The sequence below is a fragment of the Mustelus asterias genome, chromosome 12, assembly GCF_964213995.1.
Source record: "Mustelus asterias chromosome 12, sMusAst1.hap1.1, whole genome shotgun sequence".
Classification (NCBI taxonomy): Eukaryota; Metazoa; Chordata; class Chondrichthyes; order Carcharhiniformes; family Triakidae; genus Mustelus; species Mustelus asterias.
In genome coordinates, this window is record NC_135812.1 from 102,468,409 (window position 1) to 102,491,648 (window position 23,240).

The 23,240-nt window shown below is 43.9% G+C and overlaps 2 protein-coding genes across 2 annotated transcripts in view; both read right to left on the minus strand.

Moving 5' to 3' along the window:
• Positions 1 to 3,933: 3,933 nt before the first annotated feature.
• ppp1r27a (protein phosphatase 1, regulatory subunit 27a) lies at positions 3,934 to 8,152 on the minus strand. Its single transcript, XM_078225754.1, has 3 exons — positions 7,826 to 8,152; positions 6,478 to 6,628; positions 3,934 to 4,910 (listed from the first exon to the last, which is right to left on the minus strand). The coding sequence occupies exons 1-3, from the start codon at positions 8,007 to 8,009 to the stop codon at positions 4,790 to 4,792; spliced, it is 456 nt and encodes a 151-aa protein (XP_078081880.1). The 5' UTR covers positions 8,010 to 8,152; the 3' UTR covers positions 3,934 to 4,789.
• An 8,146-nt stretch (positions 8,153 to 16,298) lies between these two features.
• The window catches only part of p4hb (prolyl 4-hydroxylase, beta polypeptide), a 30,534-nt gene continuing 23,592 nt past the window's right edge, over positions 16,299 to 23,240 (minus strand). The window contains exons 7-11 of the mRNA XM_078225755.1: positions 22,796 to 22,996; positions 21,104 to 21,224; positions 19,722 to 19,903; positions 18,711 to 18,797; positions 16,299 to 17,121 (exon numbers count right to left, since the gene is read on the minus strand). Coding sequence (XP_078081881.1) covers positions 17,029 to 17,121; positions 18,711 to 18,797; positions 19,722 to 19,903; positions 21,104 to 21,224; positions 22,796 to 22,996 — 684 coding nt within the window. The 3' untranslated portion in view covers positions 16,299 to 17,028. The remainder of the gene's footprint in view (positions 17,122 to 18,710; positions 18,798 to 19,721; positions 19,904 to 21,103; positions 21,225 to 22,795; positions 22,997 to 23,240) is intronic.

The window sequence follows — 23,240 nt, forward strand, 5'->3', positions numbered from 1 at the left end:
AGATGTGCGGGTTAGGTGCATTGGCTATGGTAAATTTCCCCTTAGTGTCCTTGGATGCATAGGTTAGAGGGATTGGCGGGGTAAATTTGTGGGGTTACAGGGATAGAGCCTTGGTGGGATTGTTGTTGGTGCAGGCTTGATGGGCTGAATGGCCTCCTTCTGCATTGTTTCTATAATTCTATGATCTGCAATGATGCAGTTAGCATGTTAACAGATGTTTCTTTGCTTGGTGTCCATGTTTGATGGCAGTTTGAGTAAGTGAGGCAGACACATGCTCTCAACAATTCATATCAAGCAATGGTGCTGGATTTTAGTATCAGAAGCTGGGAACAGTTGGTTTTCCATCTAAAATGTTGTTTTATGACCTTTTTTTGAAGAACATCAAAACTAAGAATGGACACAATCATTTCCTAATGTAAATTGCTGCACGGGGGAGAGCATTCAGCCCATCCTGTGTGGGCTAGCTCTCTGATTGGAGATACCTATTCTAATCGCTCTTTCCTGCCCACTCCCAAACATTCCGGATGGATAGCGTGGCAGGGAACTGGACGAAGTAAGCTTAAGTTTCTCACCAAAACTAGCAATAGCCCCAACAGCAGAAGATGTGACATTGCATCTTGCGCAGGTGAGAGAGGCTGGCTCTGTGCTCAATCCAATGGGAGGGATGTGGATTAATACATTCCAGGACACTCACCATCCTGACTTGGAACTCTATCGCTGTTCCCTCACTGTCGCTGGATCAAAATCCCCAGAACTCCCTCCCTAACTGCACTGTGGGTGTACCTACACCTCAAGGACTGCAATAGTTCAAGAAGGCAGCTCACCACCACCTTCTCCAGGGCAATTAGGGTTGGGTAATAAATGCTGGCCTATCCAGTGACGCCCACATGGTGTGAATGAATTTTCAAAAGTACTTACTGAAATCTCGTCCCTGTTGTAACGTCGGAAATGCTGCAGCCAAAGATGTGGTAAGAAGTTTAACAACACCAGGTTAAAGTCCAACAGGTTTATTTGGTAGCAAAAGCCACACAAGCTTTCGGAGCTCCAAGCCCTTTCTTCAGGTGAGTGGGAATTCTGTTCACAAACAGAGCTTATAAAGACACAAACTCAATTTACATGAATAATGGTTGGAATGCGAATACTTACAACTAATCAAGTCTTTAAGAAACAAAACAACGTGAGTGGAGAGAGCATCAAGACAGGCTAAAAAGATGTGTATTGTCTCCAGACAAGACAGCCAGTGAAACTCTGCAGGCCCAGGCAACTGTGGGAGTTACAAATAGTGTGACATGAACCCAATATCCCGGTTGAGGCCGTCCTCGTGTGTGCGGAACTTGGCTATCAGTTTCTGCTCAGCGGCTCTGCGCCGTCGTGTGTCGTGAAGGCCGCCTTGGAGAACGCTTACCCGAATATCAGAGGCCGAATGCCCGTGACCGCTGCATCTCCACATCATGACTGCCAAAGATGCGCACAGCAAGCTCCCATAATTAGCAATGTGATGATGACCAGGTAACCCATTGGTTGAGCAATAAATATTGTTGAGGACACTGGAGAAAACGTTGTGTTTTTCAACATACTGGGGCTGGCTTGAGATATGAGGTGTTTTATAAATAATTCTGAAAAGGAAATGGAAACAAATTGCATAAAATCATCTGTTAGTTAATCACCAAAGCTTAGGGCCGCCAAGAAGTATGCAAAGAGGCTATTGCACTCATGAAGGCATCACCATGTCCTCATCCATGATTGACACACTAACCAGTCACGGTGCCTTGACTGCCACAGTTAATGTACTCGGCACTAACTGGGAAGTTTATGCTCTGTGCGTCTCACAGCAGACAGTGACTTTACACACTAAGATGCCAGAGGATCTGAGCTGAAGAGGATAGCTATTACCAACACCAGCTGCCAAGTGGATTTTCCTAACAACTGCACTTCCATACCTGTTTCATTCCAAAACTCAGTTCTGTCTGCTAAGATTAGATTACTTCATAGTCACATCCATCCCCGTAACCACTCAAACTAGCTGCAAGTTCTAACCACTCCAGTTAGCACTCCAAGTCAGATTAATATCATCTGACATTGTTTCACATAGTTTGCCTTTCAAAGATTTTGGTTTAAGTCTCACTCCCGGGACTAACAGACTCAAAATCAGCTTCTTCCCTGCTGTCATCAGACTTTTGAATGAACCTACCACATATTAAGTTAATCTTTCTCTCCACTCTGTACAATACTATATCCTGCACTCTATCCTTTCCTTCTCCTCTATGAACGGTATGTTTTGTCTGTAAAACGTGCAAGAAACAATACTTTTCTCTGTATCCCAATACCTGTGACAGTAATACATCAAATCAAAACAGATCAAATGTAATGTAGGCTGACACTGCTGTGCATCATTGAGGGGGTGCTGCCCTGTTGCCAAGGGCATCATTCAGATGGGACATTAAACTAAGTCCTCTCAGACAGATGTAGAAGATTCTATCACACAGAGGAGCAGGGGACACCTCTCTGGTCTTCTGGCCAATATTTATCCATCGACAGCAGTGACTGAGACAGATGACCTGACCTTTACCGTGTTGCTGTTTGCGGGAACATACTGTGTGCAAATTGACTGCCACATTTCCTACACTGGATCAGCGACTGCCATGAAAAAGTACCAGAACAGTCCTGAGCCAAAGCAAATGACTATTGAATTACCCACAGTCCACTGCCGACCACAATGGCCATTTGGATAGATTGGAGAAGTTAGGACTATTTTCCTTGGAGAAAGGAAGGCTGAGAGGAAATTTGATCGAGGTGTTCAAAATCATAAGGACAGAGTAGAGAGGGAAAAACTGTTCCCACTCCTGAAAGGATCGAGAATGAGAGGAAACAGATTTAAAATAATCAGTAAAGGAAGCAAACGCGACATGAGAGAAAGCTTTATCAGGCAGCAAGTGGTTAGAATCTGGAGTGCACTGCCTGAAAGTCTGGTGGAGGCAGGTTCAATTGAAGCATTCGAAAGGGGATTAGACCGTTATCTGAAAAGGAAGAATGTGCAGGTTATGGGGAGAAGGTGGGGTAATGGCACTAAGTGAACTGCTCATCCAGACATGATGGGCCGAACGGCCTCCTTCTGCGCCGTAACAATTCTGTGATTGTGTGAACTGCCCACGGTCCAGCACTAGTTTTAATAATGTGACAATCTGGTTCAGTAACTGTAAAGATGATGGACTCAGGGAAGTGATTGGTCTGATTGGAATTGAAGGGGACTCTTGTGGTTAAGTCATGTTTTACAGGAGCATCAAATGAATCTTTTTCCTTTGCTTACAGGGTGTGTTTGACGCTGACACTTGATGTTATGCAAAAAAAAGTGAAATCTGTTTAATTCTCCAGCACAAAAATTATTACTTAAAATGTTTTTGAAAAGGGAACAATTTATCAATGTACCAAATGGTAAAAATAAAGTCTATTATTGAATCGGATTATTTATTGAAAGGAATGTAAAAAATATGCAGTCAATTTGACACAGCGGTTAGCACTGCTGCCTCACAGTGCCAGGGACCCGCGTTCAACTCTGGCCTTGGGTCACTGTCTGTGTGGAGTTTGCACGTTCTCCCCATGGGTTTCCTCCGGGTGCTCCGGTTTCCTCCCACAGTACAAAGATGTGCAAATTAGGTGGACTGGCCATGGGGAATGTGCTCCTTAGTGTCCCAAGGTGTGTGGGTTAGACATGGTAAATGTGTGGGGTTATGGGATAGGACGGGGAAGAGGATCTAAAGATATTCTGTCAGTCTATCAGTCAGAGTCAGTGCAGGCTCAATGGGCAGAATGGCCTCTCTCTGCACTGTAGGGATTCTATGAATTACACCTTGGTCAATAGATAATTGGAATGTTGAGATTTCAGATTTAAGACAGAGAAACAAAAACAAAACTAGACGTCAACTTGCACAACAGTAAGTAACAAAATCTAGATCTTTATTCATTTAGAAATATACAAAACATGGTCCAGTGCATATTATAACAACATCTTGCATGTATAAAACATTTTTAACACAATAAACCATCCCCAAAGCATTTCACAAGGGGGCATAATCAGAACAAAATTTGACATCTAGCCAAACAAGGACATATTAGGAGAGGCAATTCAATCTTCATTAAGGAGGTAGGTTTCAAAGCAGATCCTACAGTAGGAGAGGCTGTGAGAGAGCACTCTAGACCAAATTGGTAACTTCTGTATTTAAGATTCTGCAAAGGTTGCTCACCACAGTTTCAATATTTCACGCTCTGACTTAACGCAGTGAGCATATTTTTTCTAACAAAATGGCACTCAATACAATATTTAAAAGTGTGTCAGGGACCTCGATATGTAGAAAGCAGGGTGAGGAATCACCGCAAATTAAGATTAATGTGTGTAAGACTTGTTGTTTTCCAGCTCGTAACAAGCAAAAGCTGGCAGTGCTAAATGCACTGGAAGTCTGAAATTCTGACACCAATACACCTGGCAACAGAAATGTGGAGTTCGTTCAAATCATCAGTTAACCTCTTGACAGAGTCGTTTAAAATTACTGGAACAATGCTATTCTTAAAGTCAAGACGCTGAAGGAAATGAGCTCAGAGGAACGATGTAGGCCCTTGACCAAGTTCTGCAGATCTCCTGTTGCACTTGCAGCTCACGAACCTCTCCTAGTTAATGGAGAAATGCTAGCATTTCCTCTGCAGAGACACAGCTGATCTGAAGATTGGCTCCACTTTCAGATCCAGTCAGGGTGTATTGTCCGGTGGTGAAAAAAGCCTCAATCAAAGAATCCTGTCAGCCATCCCGAAGCTCAAAGAGAGCCCGCAGCTTGACGTCTTCAGGGTCAATCAGGTCCATGGGGAGCTCACCGTCGTCGTTCGCTGTATCCACTCGAGCTCCCTGAGACAGCAGATACCTGCAATGGTCAAACACAGATCTAAAAATATCTACCACATGGCTCCTACACAAAAAGATCATTGCGTTTAACAAAAGACTTGCATTGATTTAGCACTTTTCACATTTTCAGGATTTTCCATGTTTATAGCTAATTAAGTAAAAGTTCATTTATTTGTCAAAAGTAGGATAACCAACAACACCTCCTTCATGATCATCCTCAACACTGGTGCCCTGCAAGGCTGTGTCCTCAGCCCCTTTCTACACTTCTTATACACCTATGACTGTGTGGCCAAATTCCCCTCCAACTCGATTTTCAAGTTTGCTGATGACACCACCATAGTGGGTCGGATCACAAACAATGACAAGATGGAGTACAGGAAAGAGACAGAGAATCTGGTGAACTGCTGCGGTAACAATAATTTCTCCCTAAATGTCAACAAAACGAAGGAGATAGTCATCGACTTCAGGAAGCGCAGTGGAGGACATGCCCCTGTCTACATCAATGTGGACAAAGTAGAAATGGTCGAGGGCTTCAAGTTTTTAGGTGTCCAGATCACCAACAACCTGTCCTGGTGTCTCCATGCAGACGCTGTAGTTAAGAAAGTCCACCAACGCCTCTACTTTCTCAGAAGTCTAAGGAAATTTGGCATGTCAGCTACAACTCTCACCAACTTCTACAGATGCACCATAGAAAGTAGTCTTTCCAGTTGTATCACAGTTTGGTATGGCTCCTGCTCTGTCCAAGGCCGCAATAAACTACAAAGGGCTGTGAACCAAGCCCAGTCCATCACTCAAACCAGCCTCCCATCCATTGACTCTGTCTACACTTCCCGCTGCCGGACCCCCCACAACCAAAACATTCTCTCTTCCACCTTTGGGAAAAAGATACAAAAGTCTGAGGTCACATTCCAACCGACTCAAGAACAGCTTCTTCCCTGCTGCTGTCAGACTTTTGAATGGACCTACCTCGTGTTAAGTTGATCTTTCTCTACACCCTAGCTATGATTGTAACGCTACATTCTGCACTCTCTCCTTTCCTTCTCTATGAACGGTATGCTTTGTCTGTATAGCGCGCAAGAAACAATACTTTTCACTGTATGCTAATACATGTGACAATAATAAATCAAATCAAATCAACAACTGAACCAGCACAGCTCACATTCTCAACATAAGAAATAGGAGTGGAGTGGGTCACCGTTTCTGATCTTCGATCTCAACTTTACTTCTCCCCCCCAATCCCTATACCCCTGATCCCTAAGCATCCAAAACTCTATCAAGCCTTGTCTCAAACATACTCAATGATGGAGCATCCATAACCCTCTGAGCTGGAGAATTCCAAAGATTCACAACGCCCTTTCTCTTCACCTCAGTCCTAAATGACTGGTCCCTTATCCTGAATCTGTGCCCCCCCCCGTTCTAGATTCCCCCAGGGGACTTATGCCAGCACCCAGTCTGCAAGGATCCTCAAGAAGTTTATATACATTATAATCAGACACTGTATAAACACAGGCGATGGACAGGAAACAGTTTGCCGTTTTCACTCTTGAATCAGAGAATGATCGATTGGATGTGAAGTTTATTCTTACTTGGCAATCTCTAAGTGCCCATCACTGCAGCTCATGTGTAGAGCAGTCCAGCCATTCTCGTCCTTCTGATGAATATCAGCCCCATATTTGATCAGCAGTTTTACACATTCCAGGTTCCCGGAAAGGACGGCTTCATGTAACGCTGCCATTCCTAAAATGAACCAAACCGTCCAATTAGCAATTTAAAAAAAATCAGCTTCCACGGTAAAAACAATGCCTTAATTTCACGGGAATAGCTCTGATATCTGACTGATGAGAGAGGATGTTGTGCTCTGTACAGTTACACAGGGCACCAGGCAGGTAACATGCCACAAGCGAAGGGATGGATCATCTGTGGAAGAGTTTAATGCTGGAGTCGGCCGGTGATGTGGAAAGTGGAAAAATCTCACAACTTTTCGGCTGCAGATTGCCCCCAACATAATGACAGTAAATAGACACACACACATTGAGATTAAAGCACTAGAGGTATGGGATCGAAAGGAGAAAAGGTCGGGTTTGTGACGATGAAGGTGTGACAGTAATGTGAGTGTAATATAGTGTAATAAGTGTGACAGTAATATGAGTGTAATGTAGTATAATAAATTTGACAGTAATGAGAGTGTAATATAGTGTAATAAGTGTGACAGTAATGAGAGTGTAATGTAGTATAATAAATTTGACAGTAATGAGAGTGTAATATAGTGTAATAAGTGTGACAGTAATGAGAGTGTAATGTAGTATAATAAATTTGACAGTAATGAGAGTGTAGTATAGTGTAATAAGTGTGACAGTAATATGAGTGTAATGTAGTATAATAAATTTGACCGTAATGAGAGTGTAATATAGTGTAATAAGTGTGACAGTAATGAGAGTGTAATGTAGTATAATAAATTTGACAGTAATGAGAGTGTAATATAGTGTAATAAGTGTGACAGTAATGAGAGTGTAATATAGTGTAATAAGTGTGACAGTAATGAGAGTGTAATATAGTGTAATAAGTGTGACAGTAATATGAGTGTAATGTAGTATAATAAATTTGACAGTAATGAGAGTGTAATATAGTGTAATAAGTGTGACAGTAATATGAGTGTAAAGAGGTGTAATAAGTGTGACAATAGAAATTTAACATGAAAGTGTAACAATGATACTGCTGTTTCTATATAAAACTACAGGATGTCAGAACATTTATTTCTCTAAAGCAAAAGTGTATTTAATGGCGGGTGTAAAATGGTTGCACGAATAATTTGATGGTTTTTTTTACTCAAATTCCAATGAAATTATTTTTTAAAGAAATACAAATCCCCCCTCGTGCCTATAAGAGCTGGCATTTCCCCCAGCTCCCTGCCACATGCTGGGACTATAAACTCACCACTCAGGTACAAAGTATCCAGCTTCACCTTCCTGGCTCTGATGAAGCGCCCCACTTGCTCAAGGTCTCCCTGGCGAATGTGGTCCTGGAAGACGATGTCATTGGGGAATCGCACGGTGCGGGCGGCTTTCAGGCTGGCCGCAGGGACCGTGTACCTGGACACAGCAGCTGAATAGTATTTCATAGCAAAGACTGCGGTTAGTACTGGAGAAAAGTCAACAAAGTCTTTCCTTCCCCCCTGGATAGCGGTGCTGCCGGGTTCCTCCTGTCCTCTCTCTCTCTCCCTCTGCTCACTCCCACTCCCACTCGGCCCTATATACTGTTCCCGGCTCTATTTCTGGGGACTGTGCTCATTGAGCCAGGGAGGAGGTGGGGGCGGGTCCTGGTGTCTCTCTCTCTCTCTCTCCACCCCTCTCGGGTTCAGTTACAGATAAGGCACCATGAAAGGGAATGAATGGAGATGGACGTGTTAATCCTGCCTTGGAGTTTGGCAGAGTTGGAAGGGGAAGAGAGAAGAGCCCCGCCCCCCACCCCCTCCACAATGTATCAACACATGGTCACAAATGTCTCCAATACTGTGTAACCCCCCCCCCCCACCCCTTCCCAAGTTGAGTCCTGTTCGCCTTAACTGATAATCCTCCAAAAAAGATACATCGTTATTAGATTATTGCGATTTAGACCCCATGCATTAATTCAGCTTCTCATGTTTATATCGCAGTGTTGCAACTATCCTGTTTACAATGCATCCTTGAGTGTTTTCGCTATCTGTGTATAGACAGACTGTTTGTTCCCTGTCCGTAATACAGTGTGTGTGGTGTTGTCGGGGTGTCAGCGGAGCTGATATGATTTGGGATTTGCATTTAAAGTTACACAGAGGTCATGTACCAACCGACTCAAGAACAGCTCCTTCCCTGCTGCCATCAGACTTTTGAATGGACCGACCTCGCACTCAGTTGATCTTTCTCCACACCCTAACTATGACCCTAACACCATATTCTGCACCCTCTCTGGGGGCGGCACAGTGGTTAGCACTGCTGCCTCACAGTGCCAGGGACCTGGGTTTGATTCCCTGCTTGGGTCACTGTCTGTGTGGAGTTTGTACGTTCTCTGCGTGTCTGCGTGGGTTTCCTCCGGGTGCTCCAGTTTCCTCCCCAGTCCAAAGGTGTGCAGGTTAGGTGCATTGGCCCGTGCTAAATTCTCCCTCAGTGTACCTGAACAGGTGCCGGACTGTAGCAACTCGGGGAATTTCACAGTAACTTCATTGCAGTGTTAATGTAAGCCTTACTTGTGACTAATAAATAAACTTTATTTACTCTCCTTTTCTCCTCTATGTACTCTATGAACGGTATGCTTTGTCTGTTCAGCACGCAAGAAATAACTAATACTTTTCACTGTATACTGATACATAACAAATCAAATGAAATCAAATCAGAATGTGCACCTGACAGTGAATGAGGTCAGAGGAATACTTAACTGTCCGAGATACAATCCCATACATCAGATGACCAAGTCCATCTGTGCAATCTACTCGAGCATCATTGAGTCTATCTCAGGATATTACTCACTCGTTATAAAGGAGTGCCACTTATTTTGGATAACAGAGTAACTTGTTAAAGTTCCGGAAACAATGGAGTGAGCAGTGAATGTTGAACACTCTGCTCAGTCTGAGGCTCAGAGAGTTCCACCCGATCCTCTGAATCAGTTTTTAAAAAAAGTTTATTTATTAGTCACAAGTAGGTTTACATTAACACAGCAATGAAAATCCCCTAGTCGCCACACTCCACCCCCTGTTTGGGTAACACTGAGGGAGAATTTCGCATGGCCAATGCACCCTAACCAGCACGTCTTTTCAGACTGTGGGAAGAAACCGGAGCACCCAGAGGAAACCCAGGTAGACACGGGGAGAACATGCAGACTCCGCACAGACAGTGACCCAAGCCGGGAATCAAACCCGGGTCCCTGGTACTGTGAGGCAGCAGTGCTAACCACTGTACCACCAATCAGCAGGGTTGGGGATTAAGTCCTCATTCGGAGACATTGGTTCCACAATTTGCACTGTTCATGGGGGTGGCATCTTCTGGGTAAAAGGTTAAACCCAAGATCCAGGCGGATATAAAAGGGGTCACAACATTCCTGAAAGAAAACTATTTCCCCCAGTGTCCTGGTATTCTTAAATCAAAAAACCTGCTCATTCCTTTCATTGCTGTTGATGGGATCTTGCTGTGCAAAGATCAGCAACACCGGCTGACCCCACACTACTTCATTGGTTGACCATCCTGAGCACATAAAAGGCACTATATAATTGCAAATCTTTCCTTGTTCTCACACCAAATCCCTCTGTGTTCTGGTGCACCGCGATTAATATCTACCTTAAAGTAAAGAAGTGGCTTTCAGACCCCATTTGCTGCACATTTCAAGAATTTCCTTTTTAAATTTTGGAAATACAGGGTTTTATTTTCCACCGGGTACAATGGTTAATGGCAGGCTGGCTCTGAAAGTCTGCTCAATCTGTTGTGTCTTTCTGGCAAGTTCCAGTTCCCTATTTTTCTCTCCTATTTGATTTAAGGAATCCTAAAGAATTCTCCTCTTGTTCCAATTGTCGTCTCTCTTGCTCAGGTTAAAATTTAATGCTTCCCACTTCTTGTTTGCTGCCACATTTTCATCCTTGAGTTCAGAAGAGTGTCCACACCAGGAACATGGGCCTCCTCTTCAGCGATGCTGCCTGACCTCCTGTGGTATGATGTGGAGATGCCAATGTTGTTCGGAGCACTGCTCCTTCCTCAGGTGAGTGAGGACTCCTGTGGGACTCCAGCATTTGCCTTCATTTCTTTTAACAGCACTGATCTGCGGCTCCAGCCCATCTATTCCTCATGAATTTTTAGCTGCTGTGATCACTAATATCTCTGGGATATTCAATGATCCTTTGATCACCAGTCAAGTTGTTCGAGTCTCACCCTGTAGCATTTGGAATCATTGAATCCCTACAGCGCAGAAGGAGGCCATTTGGCCCATCGAGCCTGCACCGACAACAATCCTACTCAGGCCCTATCCCCGTAACCTCATCCTGCTAATTCCCCCTGACACTAAAGGGCAATTTGGCATGGCTAATCAACCTGGATTGTGGGAGGAAACCAGAGAACGTGCAACTCCACACAGTGACCCAAGGTCGGAATTGAACCTGGGTCCCTGGCGCTGTGAGGCAGCAACGGTGCCACTGTGCCACCCCATCGGGCTGTAAATCGTCTCAATCTTTCCAGTACATCTCAAAGGTTCAAGCCACATCCAGCTCTTCTTGTCTACCTTCCAACAACACTCCACATTAACCTTGTTATTATCTCTCCTATCCATAAGCGGCCAGCTCCAGGAGATTCTTCTCCAAGAGAATTTTGTTTTGTTGTTGCCAACTTTTTTCTGAAGGGGTCGGTTCCAGGTACAGTACTCAAATACCATTAAAAAGCAATCAACCTAGCTGCTGTTTATGGGATCTTGCTGTGCACATATTGACTGTCCTATTTGCAAGGATGAAACAATGATCGACTCTGGACAGCCTGAAGTACTAATGTATGAAGTTTTATACCCATTAGAATTTAGGAGAATGAAGGAATCTTATTGAAGCATATAAGATCCTAACAGAGTGGCTGCTGAGAGGGTGTTTCTGCTTAGTGGGGGAGTCTAGAACCAGAGAACAGAGTTTAAAAATTAGGGTCTCCCATTTACGATTGAGATAAGGAGAAGTTTTTTTTTTAGGGTTATTAGTCCATGGAATTATCTCTCCCCAGAGCACAGTGTGGTTCAGGGGTGGGTCATTTAATATATGATGTGGAGATGCCGGCGTTGGACTATATCATTTAATATATTCAGGGCTGGAGTTAGACAGATCCTTGATCAAGCAGGGAGTTTAGAGTTATAGAGGGCAGGCAGGAAAGTGGAGTTGAGGCCACAATCAGATCAACCAAAATCTTATTGAATGGTAGAGCAGACTTAAGGGGCTGAATGGCCTACCCCCGATCCTATTTTTAATGTAACACACTGCAAAACAGTTCAATGGTTAAAGTGATAGGGGACATCCTGAGGACATGGAAGATGCGAAAGTCAATGTAAGCTTGTTCTTTATGGTTGCTCCTGAATATCCATCCTCTGGTGAATCTGGTGAGGGTGAAGACAGCAGAGTAGGACCCGATTGAGTCTTCATCCAATGCCCACACTCTACAGCACAATCACTGGACAGCAATCTATAAACAGGAACTCCAGCTAATCTGAACCCAAGACTAATCTGTCGTGACTCCATTGTTGTCCAGTACAGACAAGGCAATCTAGCCAAGATCAGGAATTGGATCTCACCTTCTCAACATCACAGTACCAGACGTACTTAACCACTGAGGTACATTTTGTTACTTTAGATTTCCAATATTCAAAGCTTTCTTTATTAATTCTGGTGATAAAAATGAAATAATAGTTCCACCTACAAAAATTCACGACAATAATTTTGGTGGGAAGAGTAAGGAGCCACATAATCTTTGGAAAAATGTGTCTATATGGGAATAGTGGGATCTAGGATACCGGTACGCAAATCACCACAAGTAACGATGCACATTAATGAGGCCACAAAATGTATGAAGAAATGTGGTTCATTTCTGGAGCATTTGCATTCAAAAATAGTTACGTGAAACTTGTGGAACCACCATTGAAGAACTGAATAGTTCTGACTTCCAGTTTATTAAAAAGGTTTATTAAGATACCACCAGAGGCTAGGGCTTGTTTATTTACATAAAAGACAGACGGTTGACCCAATCAATGTCAAGTTTCAGAAAGGGTTGATGTGGATATATTCCCACTTGCATGGGAGACCCAGAACTAAGAGACACCACAAACAAATCCTATAGAGAACTTGAAGAAATTTATTTACCCACAAGGTGGTTAGAATGTGAAACCTGCTACCCACCAGGAGTAGCTGAGACAAATAACATAGATGCAATTAAGGAGAAGCTAGAAAGATACAAGAGGAATAGGATATGTTGATGGAATTAAATGTAGGATGGGAGGTTAGTGTGAGGCATTGACAGCATGTACTTGGTGGCTTGTTTTTGCGCTGTACTCTATCCAACACTGGAAGCTCTCCTTTCTGGTCATGCATGTACAAGGTTAAATTTAGACTGTTATCTCCTCCCCACAGCTCCAGAACATGTGACATGAAGTGCATGTGATTATATTGCAACAAAGTCTAACTTTATCACTAGTACAGAGAATCACTGATGCTGCATTAATGGAAACACCGTGCAGTACTAAACAACACCAGACGTCATCTATAGTAATGTTGGGATAGAATGGAAATGAAGATAATGACAATATACCTTTGGTGTTGGTAATGATTTTTTAAAACTTCATACATTGGATAAGCTACCATCATTAACGGAATTGGTTTGTTTTATAAACAGGAACCATCAAATATTGGAAATGCTTAATGGCAAGAACATAGAAGCATCACTTGGATTAGAGATCAAATTCGAAGAGGCTGCAAGACTTGCCTAGCTTAAACTAGAGGGAGAGTCAAGTCTTACCAGTTACACAGCCAGAAAACCCCAAATCACTTTCCATGACAAAGTAGAACCATGGAGTGGGATTTTCAGTTGTGTTACAAGATCTATTTAGTAGTCTAAAGCAGGAGTGGCCAACAAAATAATTTAGTGAAGAGCTTTTAGTTTAAAAGGAGGGGGAGGGGTCAGATCAAAATTTATAAAATTTTGAAAAGGATTGATAAGGGGAAACTTTGGTCTACATTTACCCTGTGAGGCTATCCAGAACAAGAGGTCACAGGTATAGGTTGAGAGACAGTAGATTTAAAACAGATGAGGAACTACTTCTCACAGAGGATGGTGAATTTGTGGAACTCGCTGCCGCTTAGCACGATGGAGTCCGAATCATTGAATGGTTTCAAGGAGATACATATATTTCAAATATAAAAAATGATGAGATATGAGGACCAGGTGAATTTGAGACCAGGGAGAGATCAGCCATGATCCGATTGAATGGTAGAACAGCCTCGAAGGGCTGAATTTGCTTATTTCTGCTCCTGATTCTTATGTTCCTATGTAGTCTTTGTTCCACAAATCTTGTGATGCTTTGAGTTGGTCACTGGGAATTGAAATTTAGTTCAGACCAAGAGCCAGCACAAGTATTCCTGCCGACACCACTTGGTCGAACGAGTGAGCAGCTTCCACTGGAGACTACTAAAAATGAGGAGAGAGTAGACTTCAGGCAAAGATGAGACTTGGCAATGCCCAAACCAAATGGAATCTGCTGAGATGCACTAATGAGTGACTTGGGACAGGGAGACCACCCAATACCCACTCCAGCAGATCAGAAAATTAGTAAATGCATCCCATCATCAATCTAATGACTGGACCTTTACTGATTGAAATCAGCAATATTTTCAGCCTGGGTTAAATTAACTCTGTTGTAAAGATTTATTTTACCCTCCGCAAACAAACATATCAACTTTTTGTAAGCCAATTCCGGAGAGCTCCTCAAAAAGATTAGACCAGATCATATCTTCACCCGGTGGAGAAACCAGGATATGTGGACTTCCAAAATGTGCTGAATAAAGTGCATTGCAGACCCTGATATAACACAACTAGGAGCAGTAGGCGGCCATCTGGCCCCTTGAGCTTGCTCCGCCATTCAGTAAGATCATGGCTGATCTTTTCATGGACTCAGCTCCACTTACCCACCCGCTCACCCTCAATTCCTTTACTGTTCAAAAAATGTATCTATCCTTGCCTTAAAAACATTCAATGAGGTAGCCTCAACTGCTTCACTGGGCAGGGAATTCCACAGATTCACAACCCTTTGTGTGGTGAAGTTCCTCAACTCAGTCCTGAATCTGTTCCCCCTTATTTTGAGGTTATGCCTCCTAGTTCTAGTTTCACCCACCAGTGGAAACAACTTCCTGGTTTGTATCTCATCTATTCCCTTCATAATCTTATAGGTTTCTACAAGATCTCCCCCCATTCTTCTGAATTCCAATGAGTATAGCCCCAGTTTATTCAGTCCCTCCTCATTAGACAACCCTCTCAACTCCAGAATCAACCTAGTGAGTCTCCTCTGCACCCCCTCCTCTCTCAAGTAATGAGACCAAAACAGTACTCCAGGTGTGGCCTCACCAGCACCTTATACAGCTGCAACATAACCTCTAGCAATGAAGGACAAAATTTCATTTGCCTTTTTAATTACCTGCTGCACCTGCAAACCAACTCTTTGATTCTTGCACAAGGACACCTTTTCCTACTCTCCCACCAAGTCTTCACACGATCTGACATTGGTTGCCAGATGGGGTGGCAGTGGTTAGCACTGCAGCTTCAGCACCAGGGAGCCAGGTTCAATTTTGGCTTCGGGTCTGTGTGTGGAGTTTCCATGTTCTCCCTGTGTCTATGTGGGTTTCCTCCGGGTGCTCCGGTTTCCTCCCACAGTCCAAAGATGTGCAGGTTAGGTGAATTGGCAATGCTAAATTGACCAGTGTCAGGGGGATTGGCAGGGCAAATACGTGGGGTTACAAGAATAGGGTGGGATTGTGATCAGTGCACAGACTCTACAGGCCGACTGGCCTCCTCCTGGACTGTAGGGGTTCCGATTGTCACAATGCACTGGGATCAGCTGACAATGAGGGTGAGGAGTTCATTGCCATTTAAATTAGAACAAATCCCCAGAATAAAATTCAAGATCTGACTTTTCTCTTGGAATACCAGTCAGGGTACTATTGATTCCAGTACTTGTAAGTGATGGGGAAAGCAACCAATTTGGGGAGAACTTACAAGGTCTGTGGCTTGATCTTCTGAGGAACTCTCAGCAAGTGAGCTACAAAACAAAGTTGAAATTTCTCATTTCCAAAGGGTAACACTATTCCACACCAGTTTCACAAGTGTCCACTTGGCTCAAACAGGAGTTGTTGGGATAGATTCACTATCAGCGCCTGCAGATATTGCTGCAAGGTATTCCCCCAAAGTGCGTTGGATAGATGTCAGTCTGAGTTTGCATTGGATTCTGTTCAAATAAGCCCAACTGCTGGAGAAGACTGGGCTTAGCCATGTTGTGCAGCCTCTCGAGGCAAAGTGTGATCAGCTGCCAAGGTCAACTCCACTGATTCCTGGCAGTTTGTACAATTCTGGCCATTACAATCTGGATCACATTTATAAACTGAGTTAGTATTTTGAAGAACAGCCCCAGGTCATGAAGCTATAAAATGTCTTCCAATCCAGGCATCGATTACTGAACTGTAAAGCCCAATGTATGACCAGACACAGCCAGACTCACACCATTAGTGTAGGCACTCAGTTCCTCAAGATTGCTCTGCCATTCATAGAATCCCTACAGTACAGAAGGAAGCCATTCGGCCCATCGAGCAGTGATCAGCACCAACTTTATCCAACTCCAATACACTGGCATAATTAAAAACAAAATCTAGACAGAAGTCACAGAATGGAGAAAAAAAAAAGTTTAATTTTTCTTTAATTTCATCCTGCCCACCAAATCTCTGCTTGTTTAAACTGGTTGGAATGCTGAAAGAATTGCACGGTTGACTTACGAAACTTCATCGCCCCCATCCCTTCATTAGTTGCATGGTTTCCTCCACCCACCCCTTTAACCAAAAAAAACAAAAAAAAACGAGAGAAAATAAAAGTTAATCACCTTGGGTCCAGATTCAACAATCAGAAAAAGCTTACTTCGAAAACAGGAGACGCCCTGAAATGCTAAACTAGAAGCCTCTTTCCTCTTAAACAATACTGTGGTTAAAGAATTTCAGTGGCCCATAAGGTTTCACCCCCCCCCCCCCCCCCGCCCCACATCAGTGGCCCCTAGTTCAGCACTCATCTCCTTCGAGGCACTCGGGCACAAAAAGTGCGAGATAACCTTCCATCACCAAATACATAATGTTAATACAAACAAGTTAAAAACCCTGTACAAAAGTACATTACATGAATCAGTAACAAGAAACAAAAAAAGTTCCCCAAGTGTAGATATCAGTTTGCGGCTCGAATAATTAAGGATGAAGATCCCTAATAAATTAATTGATGGCAATCGCACAGTATGCACGGAATTGTTTGGATATTCCCTGGTTTTTATCAGCTCATACTTGATGTTAAATATTTCATGTTTACTGCATTTTGAATTGTACAAAAAAAAGTAGTGTTTTTGGCTGCAATTTCTTTTTACAATTCATCTTTAAGATGATCAGTTTCTGAGTCGTCTTCATCTGATTCGATATCCTCTCCTTCCTCATCCTCTTCAGCTTCTTCAAGGTCCTATGTAAACGGACAGAAACAGGTGTAAATGTGTTGCCAAGTCCTGACCAACAAGCTGTTTACAGGGTCACTTCACCACCTCTGCCTGCACTCACTTCCAGGAACAGTCCCACACCTGCCAATGCACACAATATAATGCCAGCTGCCACTGGCATTGTAGCATGGAAAAGGCATCTGGGTACATCACATGCTTAAAATAGGACCAATCGCTTAGCTCAGAACCCAAACAGGCAGTCAATGCCACCGTCCGATCAATCCATTACATCAGTACAAATCTCTGCTTGCTTCATTCACATCCTTCCACCCAATGGCAAAAGGCAGTGCCCATGCAAAACCAGACAACACCAGGTTAAAGTCCAACAGGTTTATTTGGTATCACAAGCTTTCGGAGCACTGCCCCTTCATCTGATGAAGGAGCAGCACTATGAAAGCTTGTGGATATCAAATAAATCTGCTGGACTTTAACCTGGTGTTGAGACTTCTTACTGTGCTCACCCCAGTCCAATGCCAGCATCTCCACATCATGTGAAACCAAAAGGTTCACGTTAAGCTGATCTCAGCTGTGATACTGCAATTGGTCACAGCACACAGTCAGAGGAAAGGAGCACTAGTGTCTGAGGACAACTCAACGATTACCCATCTGGAAGATTTATATATGCAGCATCAAAGATCTCTCTCCCCCCCTTCCCCAGATTAAGAATTGCTACCAGCACAAGTGACCAGCAGATGGAAGGAGGAATGTTGGAGTATTCCTGATCACCAAGCCTCCCGTCCTTTGCAATGCCCTTTTCCCACCTAGCACACTTTCCCCTACTCCATCAAGCCAGTTGCACATTGGGGAAGTGTCAAAAAAGGGGTACCTGATGACAGTCAGCACCCATGGAGCTGCTCTCCAACACAAATCAGCACTTGGATCAACAACCAGGAAAGGACAGGGTATTCCTGATCCAGGGAATTCCATCCCAAAAATCTCAAATCATTTAACAGATGGGATCGTACGAAGTCTGCAGGGATTTGTGAGTAGCACACTTGACCCAGCATGGACAATACAGAATTAGCTAAAAGTTAAAACTAAACATGTTCTGCCCTTCATAACCCAATTAGATTTACTACGACCAAGAAAGCTTTCAACTATTCTGGGAAGATAAAACTGTCTAAGCCCCAAGGAATGCAGATTGTATTTGTTCAAATCAAGGCCAAAAATATACTTGGTACTTTTAAAATAGTCTGGATAAATATATTTAACAATTTTATCCCTTCACTTTCCTTCCTCAGTAGCTCAGTCACTGAATAATATTTCACACAAATGAAGCCAATATAGCACCATAGCAGGCTGCCCACATATTAGCATTTCCCAATAAAACCCTATGGTGGACGCAACTACCTCAACACTCATGACAAGCCACGTGATCTGTTCCGCAGTATCACATTGCAGCCAGAGTTATTGTTGAAGTTCATGGGATGGCCAGCAGATTCCTGGATGCAAACCACCCCAGGGTGCACACAAACAGCCTAGCACTCACTGGCTGGCTGGCAGAGTGTAACCAGGCTGACCACACGGCCTCTGCCAGTCTTTATGCTGTACTCACCTCATCAACAGCACCTCCGTCCTTTCCTCCACTCTCTAGGAACTTGACAAAAGAATCAAGTGTCCTCTCACCATTGAAATCTATAATCTGTAAACATAAAGAAGGAAACCATGTTTGACAGACATCCATGATAAAAATGTGAACATTCAACTTATGGAGACAAATGGGTCTAATGTTTGAACTGGTAACTGGAGCGGAACATACCACAAAATCCTTAAATCTCTGATCAAAGGTGTCCAATTGTACAGAGACCTGCCCCTCCCAACCCAAAATACTTTTGCAGAAACAAGAATGTGATACATTAATTACTGTACTAAAAATGCTGTTCAGCATCCAAGACAAATGCTTTTTTGTATTCATTCTTTTATAGGAAGTGGCAAAGTGGGCATTTGCTGCCCATCTCCTAATTGCCCCCCACCCCCTGAACAGAATAGATTGCTTTGCTATTTCAGAGGGCAGTTAAGAATCAACCCACATTGCTGTGGATCTGGAGTCACAAGTCTAATGGTGACCATGAAACCAGTCGATTGTTATAAAAACCCATCTGATTCGCAGACATCCTTTGGAGAAGGAAATCTGCCGTCCTTACCCGGTCTGGCCTATATGTGACTCCAGAGCCACAGCAATGTGGTTGACTCTCAACTGCCCTCGGGCAACTAGGGATGGGCAATAAATGCTGGCCAGCCAATGATGCCCATGTCCCACGAAAGAAGAACAGACAGGACAAGGAGAGTGGATTTCCTCAGTGAACCAGATGGGTTTTTACAACAGCTGATGGCAGTTTCAGGCTCACCATGACCAAGACTAGTTTTATATTCCAGATCTTATTTGAATTTAAAATTCCACCAGCTGCTGTGATGGGATTTGAACCCATGTCCTTTAGCTCCAGATTACTAGTCCAGTGACTTCACCACTGTGCTACCATCTCCCCATTTAAGGGCACTGACTAGCAATCAGGATGGAGCATCAACAAAGTATAACGAGGGAAAGATCACAGGAGCCGCTACTCACCGTTCGCTCAGCACTGGCAGGGAAGTATTTGAGAGTGGGGAAACTGTGGATCTTCACAGACTCAATTTCATTGGCAGTGGCATCCATCTTGCCAATAACTATTTTATCATTATCCTTGTACTTTTCTCCCAGAGATTCCCAGATAGGAGCCAACTGTTTGCAGTGACCACACCATGGAGCATCTGTAGCAAGAGAACATTTTACACAGGTGATGTGACTATATGTATAAAGCCCCTATTGCAATCTGGTCAACTGCCCCCAGCTCATGGCTCCAAATGGACCACTTCACACCAATTTCAATTTTAAAACCAAAACAGCTCAGCTAATTTTTGTAAAGGTTAGACATGCATGCACTGATCAACATTAAATCATAGAATCATCAGAATCCCTACAGTGCAGGGGGTGGCCATTCGGCCCATCGAACCTGCACCAACAATCCCACCCAGCCCCTATCCCTGTAACCCCAATTACTGCACTCATTAATCCCCCTGACACTAAGGGGCAATTTAGCATGGCCAATCCACCCAACCTGCATATCTCTGGACTGTGGGAGGAAACGTACACAGACACAGGGAGAACATAGAACATAGAAAGCCACAGCACAAACAGGCCCTTCGGCCCACAAGTTGCGCCGATCACATCCCCACCTCTAGGCCTATCTATAGCCCTCAATCCCATTAAATCCCATGTACTCATCCAGAAGTCTCTTAAAAGACCCCAACGAGTTTGCCTCCACCACCACCGACGTCAGCCGATTCCACTCACCCACCACCCTCTGAGTGAAAAACTTACCCCTGACATCCCCCCTGTACCTACCCCCCAGCACCTTAAACCTGTGTCCTCTCGTAGCAACCATTTCAGCCCTTGGAAATAGCCTCTGAGAGTCCACCCTATCCAGACCCCTCAACATCTTGTAAACCTCTATCAGGTCACCTCTCATCCTTCGTCTCTCCAGGGAGAAGAGACCAAGCTCCCTCAACCTATCCTCATAAGGCATGCCCCCCAATCCAGGCAACATCCTTGTAAATCTCCTCTGCACCCTTTCAATGGCTTCAACATCTTTCCTGTAATGAGGTGACCAGAACTGCGCGCAGTACTCCAAGTGGGGTCTAACCAGGGTCCTATAAAGCTGCAGCATTATCTCCCGACTCCTAAACTCAATTCCAGCCTAGGGTGACTCCAGAGTCACCCTAGGCTGGAATCGAACCCGGGTCCCTGGCGCTGAGGCAGCAGTGCTAACCACTCATGTCACCCATAATCAACATTTATCTAGGGAATCGAAATTCCAGAGCGTGCGAGAGGCAGTCAGAACAGAATGAAAGGTTAAAAAAAAAAGGGGGAGAAATGTATTCTATTAAAACGCACACAAACGTCATACTTACAGAATTCAATAAAAACATCCTTTGTTTCATCAAAAGCAACTTCCTCAAAGTTCTTGCCAACAAGCACTTTGACAACGCTTTTGTCCCAGTCTTCAGGAACATCTTGACTCATGAGGTGAGGCTGAAACGTAGGACAGACAGCACAAAAAAAAACACATTATAAACTGAACAGTTACAGAAACACAACTATAATAGGTATTTATTCCAACTGTTCAAATTGATATTTAGTACATTAATGAAACGTTGGTGCAAGTTAGCAGTTTACACTGTGGCTGCGTGCATGATTGCTGAGGACACCTCTGGATTCTATTTCATGGGATTTATTTCCAACTTCGGGAGATTGAAAAAAACATTGACTGAAGCAAGAGCTTCTCCCCTCACAGCGCCAGGGACCCGATGACAAGCCTAGTGTGGCATGCAGCCCAGACCAAAGCAAGAACAGATTTCCTTTTCTAAAGGACATTAGTGAACCAGATGGGTTTACCCAACAATTAATGAAAGTTCCATGGTCGCCATTTCTGAGACTAGCTTTATATTCCAGAGTTACTAACTGAATTTTAAATTCCATTAGCTGTGGGGGGTGGGATAGTGTCCCGAGGCAGCAGCAGCAGCCTGGGTCTCTGGATTCCTAGTTCGGCAACATACTGTCTCAGGAGGGAAATGGCTCACTGCTCAAGTGCTAAATAGCAGCTGTTGGAAAAACAGAGCATGGTGTCACTCAATGGCTACAAGAGTGTACAGGTCTGCCATCAACAAAAACTGACTTCTATCCAAGAATGCCATGGCCTTCAGCTTTAACCAATTTACATGAATTTGCAACATAAACAGACCATCTGGCCCCTCCTGTTATGCTCCAAAGGAGAAGACAGCAGCACAGCAGTGAAGTCACTGGACCAGCAATGGCAGCTAATGCTCTGGGAGACATGGGTTCAAATCCCACGACCGCAGCTGGTGGAATTTTAAATTCGGCTAATAAACCTGGAACATAAAGCTAGTCTCAGTAACAGTGACCATGAAACTATCACAATTCTTGTGAAAAACCCAACTGGTTCACCAATGTCCTTTAGATAACGAAATCTGCCTTCCTGTGAATACAGACGTACCACAGTGGTTGACTAATGGTTGGGCGGCACGGTAGCACAGTGGTTAGCACTGCTGCTTCACAGTTCCAGGGACATGGGTTCGATTCCCAGCTTGGGTCACTGTGCAAACTCCACACACATTCTCCTCGTGTCTGCGTGGGTTTCCTCCGGGTGCTCCGGTTTCCTCCCACAGTCCAACGATGTGCGGGTTAGGTTGATTGGCCATGCTAAAATTGCCCCTTAGTGTCCTGAGATGCGTAGGTTAGAGGGATTAGTGGGTAAAGTATGTAGGGATATGGGGGTAGGGCCTGGGTGGGATTGTGGTCGGTGCAGACTCAATGGGCCGAATGGCCTCTGTACTGTAGGGTTTCTATGATTTCTATGATAAATGCTGGCCTTGCCAGGGACACCTACATCCCACCAATATTCATTTTCTTCAAGTTCTTTCTCCCCCCCCACGTACTTGTCCAGCCAACCTTCCCTTTGAAACTTTGCAATCCACTACAACCATGTTCCGAATTATTTTTTAAATCGAGATCGTCTTGAAACAGTTTGTAAAAGTGGGCGACTGAAGGTAGTTTAACATCTGGGGATTGAGAAAACTCCTCACCTTCAACTTCCCATCCACGAACTGGTTGCAGAACATTTTGATGTTCTCTACAGTGATGTCCTCGCTCTCTGGTTTGTACTTGGTCATCTCCTCCTCCAGGGTGATGAGGCGAATGGCTGGGCATTCCTCCTTCTTCAAACCAAAAAACTCCAGCACTCTCTGGTTGTCCTCAACTTCACTGTCAATGTAGATGAACAGGATCTGTAGGCAGAGTTTAACAGAGGAAAATTCAAGAGTCAGAGAGATAGAACGAACATCTCCAACTACAGACAGATCAGTCTAGGGTTGAGAGAAAGATCCCAAACACATCAAAACCGGTCCATATCAAAGTGGTCTCAGTAGCTCAGTTAGGGTAACAGCTAGGACACAGCACTCAAGCCTCTCATTCCCCGATTACTAGCCAGTGACTTCTGCTGAAAAGAATGTGTCAAGGGCAGAATAAAGC

Coding starts and splice junctions, on each gene's coding strand:
- ppp1r27a (XM_078225754.1), bottom strand. CDS start 8,009: ATGAAATACTATTCAGCTGCTGTGTCCAGGTACACGGTCCCTGCGGCC. Junction 6,629..7,825: donor GGATACTTTGTACCTGAGTG/GTGAGTTTATAG, acceptor GGTTCATTTTAG/GAATGGCAGCGTTACATGAA. Junction 4,911..6,477: donor GGGCACTTAGAGATTGCCAA/GTAAGAATAAAC, acceptor TGACCATTGCAG/GTATCTGCTGTCTCAGGGAG.